The 14,541-nt window shown below is 31.4% G+C and overlaps 1 protein-coding gene across 1 annotated transcript; it reads left to right on the top strand.

The window, feature by feature from the left end:
- The first annotated feature begins 8,090 nt into the window (after positions 1-8,090).
- Positions 8,091-14,295, top strand: LOC137831478 (U-box domain-containing protein 44). Its single transcript, XM_068639166.2, is given in 6 exon segments — positions 8,091-8,598; positions 9,184-9,981; positions 10,934-11,240; positions 11,456-11,920; positions 12,955-13,323; positions 13,326-14,295. Coding segments are annotated over 6 exon segments (3,114 nt in total). The 5' UTR covers positions 8,091-8,166; the 3' UTR covers positions 14,069-14,295.
- Positions 14,296-14,541: the final 246 nt, after the last annotated feature.

The raw sequence follows: 14,541 nt of genomic DNA, 5'->3' as shown, positions 1-14,541 counted from the left end.
ATCAATTTCAATTAGATTACTATCATATTTTATTTCTCCAAAATAAATTAATTTGTTAATTGTTTAATTTTATGAATGATTTGCTTGAAATTGAAAGCAACTTTTTACATGAATAGTTTTTTTTTTCAATTTTAATAAACTCACATTTATTAGATTTATATTAGAATAATAATTTTATTCACAATTTTTTTATGAATAAAAAACTCTCTTCCTCTCATTGGTCAACAGTGGTAGATAATTATATTAGATATAATAATATATATGTGTGAATAATTAAACTATTTATTTGGTCCATATGACAGTTATGTACTTATACCATTTTTTGCCCACATATAATAAATACATTATTATCATAGACATAACATTTAACATTTAATGGCCACATATAAAATTTTAAACATAACATTGAATGCAAAAATAATCACCAAACTCCTTGGAGTTTAAAATTTAGAATCTTACAAAGAAAACACACTCAAATTTAGAATTTACTTAAAAAAAACATCGTGCATGTAGATTTTCCAAACTCTTATATGACTAACTTTAAGATGAGAAAGATGAAGCTACTAAGGAAAAGATAGAAACCACTTACTTTTATAATTTTGAAGAATGGAAAAGAAAGATAAAATAAGAAAAAGCTTTGAAAGATAATATATATATATATATATATATATATATTTTATTTTATTTTTTTTCAAAAGAAAGAAGGAAGGAGATTTATTTTCTTCTCATGTTTCTATTTACATTTTTTTTAATAAGTTCACACATTTTTCCTATATGGTTTTAATTCTAATATTATTACAAATGGTTTTAATTCTAATATTATTACAAAGTGGATTTTAAGCCTAACTCAACCCCATAAAATCGGCTCATGGAGTTGAGTTAGGCTTAAAGTCCACTTTGTAATATGGTATCAGAGCCATTTCGAGTTTATCTTAGCGAGTATTTGTTGGGCTTATCAGGTCACCCGCTATCGGGTCGTTATCGGACCAGCCATCATATGTTAAGCTTCTTCTTCCCGCATCCCTACGTTTTTCTTCCTGCACCCCCACAATTTTGTAAATCCCAAAACTGACCTTCACCTTTTATTTAAAAAAACTAGAGTTTTTTAGGTTACCGAATATTGGGATTCGGGAGTGTGCTACGGATTCATCAATTCGGGAGTGTACTACAGATTCATCAATCCGGAAGTGATTTGTGTTCTTTTTTCAAATAAAGGGTGTTTCGAAAGCAACTTGTTGATTTCCGGATTGCTGAATCCAGAAGTCTAATTTTTGTTATGGATTGATGGATCCGGAAGATTACCGGATTCACCAATCCAGAAGATTTATGGATTTTGAAATCCAGAATGCAAAAAATATAAATGCAGATTTCCTATTCTGTAAAATTACCGAATTGCATTGTCCGGAAGAAGAAATAGTAGTGTGGGTCTTATGTGTATTTTGGAATTTTTAAAAAATAATAGGAATATTTTTGTCTTTGCATTACATTGTGGGGGTGCAGGAAAAAAAAACGTAGAGGTGCAAGAAGAAATTGTCCCTATGTTATCCCACGCACGAGTTGTCATTCTCGGCGTGAGGGGGTGTGTTAGAGATCCCACATTGACTAGAGATGAGAACATTTTATTGTATATAAGTGGGTGCAAACCTCAATCTTATGAGTCGATTTTATGGGGGTTGAGTTAGGCTTAAAACCCACTTTATAATAAATATACTAATTAATTCTACTCGATCTTAAATTCAAATTAAAGTTTAAGTTTAACTATATGAACTCATACTATGTATACCTTACCTTTAACTCACATCTTCCATTAAAAATAAAATACAATTTAAATTATAAATATACTATTTGATTAGTACAAAACTCTTAATCGTTACATACAACTAATCATAAACATTTTAATAATCTTATCATATTGTTAACAACTTATACAATAATTTAAAAACTGTTAAGAATGCAAATGGATAACTATATACATCAATTGATCTATTGTGAAGTAAAGTCACTCTAAAAATGTTGTTAGAGAGCGTTTTTAAAGCATAGCAATTTTAGAATCATAGTCTATATGCATGTTGTCTATAATTTAAAATTATAGACGACAACTAAACAATCGTAGTCTATAACACAACTATATACGACAATTATTAACATAACCGCGACCTATATTGTAAGTGAAACCCTAAACCCTAAACAAACACAAGAATTGTTGTCTATAACTTTACATCAAATTCAATATAAATTAATAATAAATACAAAAACAAAAATAAAAATGAAAAACATAAATTAACATACTCATGAAAATAATTATTGAAAAAAATAAAAAAAATAAAAAAAATTACTAACCTGGTGGTGGACGACAGTGACGACTTGGGAGAACAATGCAAGGCGTGGAGGAGTAAGGCAGAGAAGACAAAATGAAGTAAAAACGCAATCTACACTATAAGAAAATTTAGAATTACATACTGATTATTACATACGGATAAAAATCCATATGTAAAGTGAACGTTACATACGGATATTTACATACGGACTATTCAGTATGTAAATAAACATTACATACAGATTTTTCCGTATGTAAACCAAAGGTACATACGACTATAATTTGTATGTAACTTTGACGCCATGAAGCAGGAATAATTACATACGGATATAATCCGTATATAAAGTATTTAAAATTTAATTAAGAAAACAGAAATTATTACATACAGATATAATTACGTATTACATACTTAATTAAAAAAATAAATTTTTTACATACGGATTTAATCCGTATGTAACTTATTAAAAATGTAATTAAATTTTTTTTGATATATATGAATATAATCCGTATGTAACTTATTACAAATTTAATTAAAAGGAGAAAAATTGTTACATACGAATATAATCTGTATGTAAGGTATTTAAAATTTAATTCAAAAAATAGAAATTATTACATACGGATATAATCTGTATGTAACGTATTAAATATTTAATTAATTTTTTTTTACATACGAATGTAATCCGTATGTAACATATTAAAAAACAAAAATTGATACATACAGATACAATTCGTATGTAACTTATTACAAATTTAATTCAAAAAATAAAAATTGTTACATACAGATATAATTTGTATGTAATGTGTTACATTTTTAATTTAAAAATAATTTTTTTACATACAAATATAATCCATATGTAATGTATTAAAAATTTAATTAAAAAAAACTGTTACATATGGATATAATCCGTCCATATGTAACTTATTTCAAATTTAATTAAAAAATAACAAAAAGTGTTACATACGGATTATATTCATATGTAATGTATTACAAATTTAATTAAAAAAAATTGTTAAAGGAAGATAAGACAACAACGATGTAGGGAAAAAGGAAGCACGAGGAAGAGAACTAAAATGATTGTAATGAGGCGCAGATTGTAAACAAGGTTAAAATAAACATCACATAGACAACGATTTTACTTAATTATCATAGTTTCTATCCAAAATTTGAACAATATACTACATTTTGCCCAAAGTCGTAGTCTATGCCAAGCTTATAGCCTACAGTTCATATGAACAACCGTAGTTTATGCGCAAAATTTGAACAATGGGCTATGAAACTATTTGTTTTTTCAAGCAAAGAATAAATAAAATAAAATGAGACACTTCAGGGGTGTCTCAACCCTTATACAGAAAGTGGCTAATGTCAACCTGCACAACACCTGACCTACAAACATTCTTCAATCCCTATCCACCACCAAACAAATCCTCATTTAGAAGGAATGGTAAGCCACACAAAAAAATCATTGTCTAGCCTAACAAGGTCCTTATAACCAGTCTTTAGTAAAAACAATACACACAAAATAGCTCCTAATACAACTAGAAGCACACAAACACATTTACAAAGCAAAGTCCTCGCCCACAAATAAATCACAAAGGAACCACTAAAAAAAGAAACTCGCTTTCTTTAACACCTAAAGACATTTAACCTACCTACTAACCTGCCGGGAGCCGCAATACCTGTTCATAGCCTCAACAACAAAAAACCACAAAAACTTGCACAAAAAACCAACATACTTAACTGGGAGCCACATTCTATTTTCATCACCACAACTAGCGTAATCCAAGCACTTTTGTACCTGCACAAATCCTGATACCAACTTTAACCCTACAGCATAAACAAACCTTCATTCTGACCTATGGCCAATGTTAATAGCACCTGTTTCACACTCATTCAATACAAAGAGTAAACAATATTTAAGCAATTGAAGCCTCTACCTTAGCCAAAAAAACATCCTTCCTACAAAAAACTAAACTTCAACTTTTCTTTTTAATAGAGGTCAAACATGTCTTTGGATCCATACACCATTGGGCATAGGTAAAAGAGGTCAATCTCTTTGTACATGTAATCCATGACCACACCTTGAGTTGAGCCAAAGTAAAAATCTAAGAGCTATCAACTCTACCATTCTTAAAAATGATAAGATTCTTTTGTTTCCAAATCTCCCCAATCACAACAATCCACACACTTTCCCAATATTTGTTAATCTTTTGTGTTGCCCAACCAAGTTTGAACTGCAAAAAATGGGATATGACATCCCAATGGTACACCGTATACTCCCTTATCCACTGTAGCACATGTCAAGCTTATAGACTATGGTTCATATAAACAATCGTAGTCTATACTAAAAATTTGAATAATAGACTACGGTTTTACCTTGAACCATAGTCTATATAATCATTTTTCATTTGTATGAGACATTTTTTTTCTTTATTTCTAACTTTATTTAATTTCTATTTCCTGTTATCTAGGATTTTGAATAAAGAAGTACAATTGTTATTCAAGTTCCTTCAAGCACTGGATGAGATTTGAAATCAAGTTCCTTCAAGCACTGGATGAGATTTGAAATCAAGTTCCTTCAAGTTATTAAATAAACTTTAACCACTACACCAAACAAATTCTTTTATATTATTATGATTATTATTATTATTGATAATATTAATAAGAGACTCGGGGTTCGAGTCCTATCCACTAATTGCTTCCAACATTAATAATAATAAAAATAGACATAAATAATAATTGAAAATAATTAAAAAAATAAAAATACGTGAACTCACCCATTATTAAAAGTAGATATCATTGATGATCTAATTCACATAAATGAAAATATCATATGAAAAAAATTTAAAAGATTTGTGTAATGAATTACATAAATCAAGACATCAAGACATCATTGATGATCTAATTCACATTTTCATATACTTTATTATATAATCATTTGTGTAATGAATTTATCATAATTTGTAGAGTATGATCGGTAAATAGAAAAAAAAGTGACTAAAATAATTAAGTATTAGTTTCTAATAATACATAACATATTTAATATACATTTTTAAAAGGCGTTTATTTATTATTTTATGTATATTGAAAATGAATTTTTGAGATCAATAGAATTTTGAGAATAATTATATAATTTTTGAAATTACATAAATTGTTTTTATTTAAATGATATCTTGAATATATTTATATACTGATACTTAATTTTTAATAACGTATTTTTTAATGATTCTTAATATAATTGTAGTAGATATAAATAAGGTTACAGATTTAAAAGTCCTATACTTAATTTTTTTTATCATATATAGATATAGTTAAAGTATCTCAAAAAAACATATACATCTATCTATCTATATCTATATATTATGGAAAGATGTGATATAAGTATTAAATAGAGATATTTTTGCATGAAAATAAAATATTTTCTTGGGAGGCTACGTTGATTGTAGCTTTTAAAGGTAACATTGAAAACTAACGCAACGCAATCGACAGAATGCACGTTATGGATATTTAGAACTTCGCAAATTCCCATAACACTTTGCCATAATTAGTTGCTTTCAATTTGACTGATCCTAAAACTTCGGAAAACACTACAAATGCTGTCCTCTTTTCATAGGACACTCTTACCTTTCAAGTTACTCACAATTACTCTCTTCTTTCTTTTTTTAATAACCCAATTCTTTGAATTTCAAGATGAATTCACAGTGAATTTCAGGTGGGAATATGAGTAAAAAATAATTTGTTTGGATAAAATGACAAATAATGAGAAATGAAAACTTTTTTCATAAGGATGTAATTGATATTTTTTTAAATAGATAAAATTGTTGATTACGATTATCTTTGTAATTAAAATTAAATATGACTAAATTGTTCTACGTATAAATAAATTAAAATTTATGTATTTTATAAATTATTATTACAATTAATATGTTAAACTGAAGTTGAATATTTAAAAATGGAAACTAAAAATGAAGGACATTTCTCGTATTTCTCTTCACAAGAGTGAGAAAGCACCACATCTTTCTCACTTTTCTTCCTACATCGATACAAACAAAATCACCTCTCACAAATCCCTATTTGTCCAAAATGGAAACAAACACAGTATTAAAGTTACTTACAATTACTTATTTTGTTCCTTTTTCCTAAGATGTATGGCCAAGAAATTTAATAAATTTTTAATTTTAATAAAACATTTATATATTTTTATTTTTATCTCTTTTATTATGATATATATAAACTAATTAAAGAATAATAAAAGATAACCATACAACTAATAAAAAAAAGACTGATGTTACTTTAAAATTTAAAAATAACAGTTAAATAAAATTATTTTTTTACAAATACAACACTTAAAAGAGAACATATAATTTCATTTGTTTTAAGGAGGAAATACGAGTCTCGTAGGGTGGAATTATAAATATATATATATATATATATATATATATATTATTTTTTTATTTTTCAAAGTTAGAAGATGATAATACTTATTTAAGACTCTTTCCTCAAAATTTTGAAAACATTCAATTATTTTTTTAATGCAGTTTTAAATAAATTATTTATTATATTATTATATTCTTTTAATTTTTTATCCTTCAATTTTTTTAATACATAATAAAAATAAAAAATAATTGGAAAAAAGTTGTTATTTAAACTTTTAAAAATAAATATCTAATCTTTTAAAAATCAAATATTACATATCATAAGACTCTAGTATTATATTAATAATAGATATAATTAATAGAAATAAAAATTATAAATAGAAGCTAGATTTATTTCTTATTTTTCTATAACAAAATGATTTTGAAGATTTAGAGGTGTCTAAATCATTTTGAACAACTTATATTTAGTACCTATTTAAAATGTGAAGGTCATTAATAATACATTTTTAAAATATGATGGTTGTAGGTTGGTGTTAATAGTCATATTGAAGAGTCTCTAAAGCATAAATTTAAGGAGTGTGCAATCATTGTAACTATGCATTACATAAGTGATGTGTTATATAACTTAAACAATTATTTGTAGCTTGAACAAGAGAGATCAAGAGGGATCTCTCTTTTCATGAAGCATATCACTCAAGTGTTGGACAAAATGCTCACAAGTGATATGGATAATGATAATGACTCAAATATTGTTATAAACCTTAAACCGTAATGAAGACGATGAACAAAGCATTAAATAGTTGAGAGTAATTGTTTATGAGAATTTTATGTAATAGTTATACTTTTTTTATGAAGTCTTTAAACATCTTTAAAAAATAAAGCTATAACAAAATTATTAAACACAAAAAAAATGTCAACCTCTTCCGTTAAAGTTATTAGTATATTTTAGATGAGTAACGTTATTGTTAAGCGCTACTACACTTTTACACAAAATTATTAATATATTTCGCATCAATATTATAGAATTACTATGCTATATACATATGTATACCTCCAAATATACTCTAGTACTATGTAGCATAACCATATTATATATTATATATTTTTATTAAATACAAAATTAATATTTATGTGAAGTTTATAGATTATTTTGATAATTTTTTTTTCTATAAGAAAAGAAAACTACTTCTAAATTAAAAAACATACATAAATTAATTTATAAAAATTGTATCACACGTCTTCTTCAAATTTTTAACTTATACATAAGTATATTACTCATTTTTTAATTTATTATGTAATACTTGTTATATTCCTGTTAGTTAGTATTAACAGGAAGGTAAAGTCAACCGTAAAAGTGAGATTAGTCAAAGTTTTGACCGTTGTTGGTTCTCCTTCTTTCTTCTTCTTCTTCCTCAAATTCTGTGTACCGTTTCTTTTTCATTCCATTCTCACACACACAACCCAACCATGATACAATGTCCATCCACTATTCCCCGCCCTCGCCGCCCTCCCTCCACTCCATCCGCCGCTCCCTCTCCAATATCTCCTCCCCGCCGCCCGACCACCGCCCATTCGACACCCCTCGTCGCTTCGCCGCCTTCGCCCACCGCCTCTCCCACCTCCTCATCCTCCCACTTCCTCAATCTACCCCCGTCCACACTGCTCTCAAGGGACTCGCCGCCGAGCTCTCCAAGGCCGCCGAAACCCTCTCAGTCTACAACAACGGCAGCAAAATTATCGTCCTCGTCAACTGCAAATCCCTCTGCTCCTCCCTCCAAAAACGAGCCGTGGCCATTGCCTCCTGGCTCGCACTCCTCGCTTCCGCTCTCCCCGCCGGAGGCGGCGACGACGACCTCCGCAAGAAGGTCTCCGACCTCGCCAGAGACATGAAGCTCGCCCAGTTCAGAGTACCTTCTCTCTCTCTACGTCTTTTTTTAAAACTCAAATACTTAATTCACTTCCGAATTTAGAACTTGAACTTATTTAATTTAAGTCTTAAAATTACACTATAATTACTTTAGTCATATAGTTAGCAGCTATGCAACGTGAACATAAATTAGATTATTAATATGCATGTCTTATGGAATTTAATGAATATTATATTATTAAACAACTAAAAATTGTTTTTTCATTATGAATGAATGGAGATTTATTGCTCAATGATAGTATTCAAAACAATCCATTGATCACAGTCAATATAGTATGTTATGGATACTAGCTAGATACCCACCTCCTTTTACCTTATTGTCATAGATTCAATATTTAAGTCTGTCTGTACAAAAAACATGGATGTCTACGCTTCAATGATTAGTGTCTGATTCTTGGGCATACCTTTAATTTTGATTTCTATTTAAGTTTTGTTGTTAATCTTGATGGGTAGTAAATTAGGTAAGGGTTTAAATTTAACTCGTGCTTAGAATTTTAAGGATTAATGTTGTGTATTATTCAGGTTTGTACTATGTTTTAGTGGCTATTATGGTGTTTGATGACAGATCTCAGAGAACGAAGAGAGGGTTTGGTGCACGCTGGAAAAGGAAGGAGATGGAAGAGACAGCAGCAAAGCGGTGCAAAGTGGTATCGTCATGGATTTGGCTCGTGCTTTGGGGTTCGACCCTGGTGACCGTGCTGAGTTTTGTAACCAGGTGAAGCTCTTCAAAGGTGATCCTTTTAGATCCCATTCTGTGTCTGAGAGAAGGGTATTGGTGTCCTTGGAGAGAATTCTTTCTAACTGGTCTGGGGAGCCTGTCACTGTGACCCCCAATTGGGACTTTGAAATTGCTGAAGATGCTGCTGCTCCTGTTTTTCCATTTAAGAGTTTTCTTTGCCCCTTGACCAAGGAAGTCATGAGGGATCCTGTGGTTGTTCTGGAGTCCTCTCAGGCCTATGAGAGGGCTGCTATTGAGTACTGGTTTGAACGGTGCGTACAAGATGGCCGTGAACCCACTTGTCCGGTTACTGGCACTGTTCTTAAGTCCTTGGAGCTGAAGCCTAATGTTGGGTTGGCTGGGGCAATTGAAGAGTGGGTTGGCAGGGTTGTCGATTATCAAATCAAATCTGCAGTGCAGTATCTGAGTGAGGAACCCTTGTCCGTTGATCATGTTGAGCGTGCTCTGGATCATGTTTATAAGGTTTCTGAAGAGCATCCCACTAGAAGATACATAATCAGAAACGCTGGTGCTGTGCTATTAATAGTAACTGTGCTCAGTAATAACTCCAAAACTATTGGATCACGTTTGAGAAGCAAAGCTCTAACGACTTTACTTAGCATGGCCAAGGATGAAGAAAGCAGGGTCAGTTTTAGTGATCTAATAAATTATTTCTAAACTTAATGGATTATCTACTAAGCTTGTATTTGAACCAAGTTCTAAATAATCCACTATTACTGAAGATAATAAATTATCTAACTTATGATAATCGATTGTTTATGAAAGGACAGCAATGTGCAAACACAAGATAACCAATTATATTTTAACATAATCGAGTAATATGTTTAGGATTTAGAGTTTATGGTTTAGGAATTTTCAAAATATTTAGGAAAAGGTTTAAGTTTTTCTTAAAGGTGTAGAGTGAATATGAATTGCATAAATTGATGCAAACTGAGACTAATGCATGATAATTCACATTCACTCATGAAAGCAACTCATGATAGTTTATTGGTACATCATCAAAACCAAACCATCATTCTGAAAAGTCTTCAAATCTTCAAGAGCTTTGATAAACAAAAACAAGTTAATTTATTGAGATTGGGTAAAAAAATAAAATTTGAGGGACTTCAGTAGAAGGAAATTGACAAGAAGATCAAGTTTACTTAATTTTAAAAAGAGAGTCCTAATTGACTTTAAAACAACTTGAGAGACTAACATTGCACAAGTAGTAGAGCAACTAAAAGTACAATTAAGCCCAATGAAATCTAACTAGTTTTATCTGTACTATATGATGGATAATGGCATGCGGAAGTGAGTAGAAAACATCAACAGATAGTTGTTCTTGTGGTTCAATTTCAAATGTTCTTCGAATTGTATCTCTTAGAAAATCGCATTTTTCTCCTTTTTCTCTTTCTAGTGGAAAACTGACAGACAAATTACCCATAAACAAAATAAGCTTTAAGGAATTATTTACATTGACATTGATGCCAACCCTTGCTTTTTGGGCTATATGATTTTCCGTTGGTTTCTTGGAACATATGCCTTTTTTTGTACATATGTACTACTGTTCCTGATGCAATTTTGTACTTACTGCTAGAAAATAATGCTGGGACGGGGTATCAATAGATTGGCTGTACATAGTCTTATTGGGAGCTCTGCGAAGGAGAGAGAATATGCTACCAAGTTATTACTAGAATTCTGCAATGATGAAGATTGTTGTGCAAGAATTGCATCAGAAAAAGGTTCTTTAGTTCTTCTCTCAAGTATAGCAGGAAATATGGAGTATCCGTCTTTGTCAAAATTAGCTGAGGAAGTCTTGAGGCTGATGGAGAGGGTAGAGGATAATGTCCAATGTTTGGCAGCAGCTGGAAGATTTGGACCATTGATTTCACGGTTACATGATGGTATGTATCACTTCTTCTTCTCCCAGATGGAGTATATGGTAATGATTATTTGTTAAAAATATATCAGTTGAAGGATTTTTGTGTGGATTTTTATCCTTTTCTATCGGTTAAATATTGAGCCACAAAATAAACTATTGGTGATGTTTGAACATGGTTTTTGGTAAACAATTAAGATTAAATATACTAAATTGTAATTTTGCCAAATTCGGGAGCAGGTTCTGTTGGTGTAAAGATAGAGATGGCTTCTCTGGTTGGAAGGATGACCTTGACAAATAGCTGTAAAGAACAAATTGCAAGGCAAGGTGCCAGAGTATTTGTCGAACTTTTGTCTAATCAAGAAGGAAGGGAACCGAGTCTGCAAGCATTGTATAATTTGTCAGGATTGGATGGCAATGCGACCATCCTTATTGAGTCTTCAGTCCTTCCATCTCTTACAGAAGTTTTATTTGATAAGCAGGATCCATCTCATGAGCTGAAGTCATTGGCTGCTTCAACAATTGCGAATATTGTATCTAAGCCAGGGCATTGGGAATTAGCATCTGCTGATAATGATGGAAACCCAATGCAGTCAGAAATTATTGTTTATACACTTTTGGGGCTTTTGAACTGTCTGCCCTCTCAGTGTCAAGCGATAGTTCTTCGCATTCTTTGTGGTATTACGTTATCTCCTCAAGCATCAGGTAATTTCCATCAGCTAGCATTAAATTAATAGGTTGATTGTGCTCTCTGCACTTCTTTGTGAAGGCATTAAACTTTTTCTTGAGTTCACAACCTCAACCTTTTATCTGTTTAATTTGGTATTAGGTTTTAATTTCCTCATTAAAATTGAGATATACAAAAGAGTTTAATGATCTGGCCTTGTAATTAAGCGAGAACTGCACCATTTGATATTTACACTCAATTTTTATTCTTTATGGTTCTACAATCAATGAATATTCAAGCTGTTTTGTGGCACTTTCCTAGAAGTTAGTATTCGGAGATTATATCATTGGAAAGAAAGCAGTTACTTTTTTTTAAAAAGTGCACTTATCTTTTGGTGTGCGTGCACATGGTGATGATCAATTAAATGACTTCCTCTCAATTCCTATTTTTGGTTACGTTTTATTCCTGTCAATTTGTTTATGTTGAGAATAACTGTTTTAATCATTAGGTCTTTGTTGCAGAAAAAAATTGCATTTACAAGTTTTTAATTGCATTACAACAAACGTCAAAGTTTCACAAATCCAAATATCTAAAGTTTATGTTCTAATCCAGAATTTTTGTGCGTGGCTGCGTTCAAATATATTTCGGTGCATTTTATTCCTTTTGATTTGTTAAAGTCAAAACTCAAAATAACTGTAGTAACTATTAGACTTTTATGCTAGAAAACTTTTGCGAAAATTGCATATTTCTTGAAGTAATAGATTCAACTTTCAACAAACCCAAATATTTGAAGTTATATAGGGTCCATAGTTCTAGTTTCTTGTAACTATTGAAGTTTCTTTCTGTTATTTTCTTTTTGTAGATAGTGATTTAATAATTTTTCTCCATGATTTTCTTTTTCTTATGTAACATAGTTTTAGATGAGATTGCTTTAACAAATGGTATATGTGATAACCATCCTGCTTTCGTGTGGGGGATCTCTTGTATTGTTGTAGCTTATGTGGAATAGAAGGCTCCATCTTCACACTGACATAATGGTTAATGATATTTTACATTTGTTTATCTTATGTAGAGTTAGTAGCAAGTCATATCACGTATAAGGGTGGCTTTGGAACGGTCATACCATTTCTGGAACATCCAGAAGTTGAACACAGAGTGTTTGCTTTTAAGCTTACAAGACTACTATCTGAATGGTTTAGTCAATTCATTGCAAATGAGTTGAGACTTTCAAACAAACTTCCTATACTCAAAGAAAAACTGTTAAATAACCAATCTACAAGTGATGAGAGATCAGAGGCAGCTCAGATACTTGCCAACATTTCCCTCTCAGAAGGTGAAATACAGACACTTTTAGGAGGTAATTTTGTGGAATGGACTGCTGTTACTCTCAAGAACCAGCTGCGTGTTTCCAATGCAAGGTCTTCTCAGACTGCGGCTGGCATGCAGAAGGTCTTATAGGTCTCTTGCTTCACTTCACAAGAAACCTTGATCAAGAAACTCTTAATATAATTAGAGAAAATCACCTTATGGCCATTTTCTGTGAGCAGCTGGATTATAGTTCAAAACCAAAGGTAAAACGACTAGCTGCCATTGGATTGAAAAACTTGTCAGAACTTGGAAGGTCGGATTCTGTTAGGGACTCTAAACTACCATCTTCCAGTGGATTCTGTTCCTCCCTTGTGCTTGTGTGTGGGAGAGCCTCTAGTCAACCTTCCACATGCCCCATTCACAACCTTCCGTGCAATGAAGATAGTCAGTTGTGCCTGCTCAAGAGCAGAAGTATCAAACCCCTGGTTGATATCCTCAATGACAGTGACACCGATGTTCAGCTAGCTGCAGTGGATGCGCTTTCTACTCTAGTACTAGATCACACATCTCGCAGTTTCAAAAGAGTTGTTGATGAGCTTGAACATTTGGGTGCAGTTGATGCTCTTACCACTCTTTTTACAGAAGTTAGATCTGAGGAGCTTCGGGAGAAGGCAATTTGGATGATCGAAAAGATATTGAGAGTGGAAAATATAAGCAATCGGCATGCACTCAATCATTCTCTTGTGAGAGCTTTGGTTGAAGCCTTTAAGCATGGCAATACCAAGACAAGGAAACATGCTCAAGATGCTCTTACCCTCCTAAAGCAGTTATCCGGAGTTAGTGGAAAGGCATCAAGTCAAACTCGAGTAAAGAGATAGCAAAAGTTTCATTTAATTCAGTCGCTCAAATGTTGTATAATCAAACAACAATATTTGCCCATTGTTTGTATAGAAGTCATAAAGAGTTAAAGGATAGGAATGGTTGTACATATCAACCATGTAGTACTGACATTATAAGACTACGACGCACCTATGTGTAAACACTCATTTTGGAAGAGTTACTGTAGCAAGGAAGAAACTGAACAAATATTTGCTTGTGTTGATCACGTGAACTGTGAATCTTGGAGTGATTCGGTGCATTTTGCTGGACTTGAAATTATTTGCAGTCAACAATTCGATTTGTTTCGGCTATCAACATTCATAACATGAATTGTTATAATTGAAATTGAATTCGGAAGCAGCTGAAGTAACAGGAGATTTGTTGAATTTGGTGAAGCTTTGGAACATTAATTTGAATTTGATTCGAGCATGAGGTGACCGGCTTTTGATTGAAGCAATTTATCAAACAGCTT

The sequence above is a fragment of the Phaseolus vulgaris genome, chromosome 6 (genome assembly GCF_051622355.1).
Source record: "Phaseolus vulgaris cultivar YP4 chromosome 6, ASM5162235v1, whole genome shotgun sequence".
Taxonomy (NCBI): domain Eukaryota; kingdom Viridiplantae; phylum Streptophyta; class Magnoliopsida; order Fabales; family Fabaceae; genus Phaseolus; species Phaseolus vulgaris.
The sequence above is the reverse complement of the archived record's forward strand: the minus strand, read 5'-3'. Positions and strand labels throughout refer to the sequence as shown.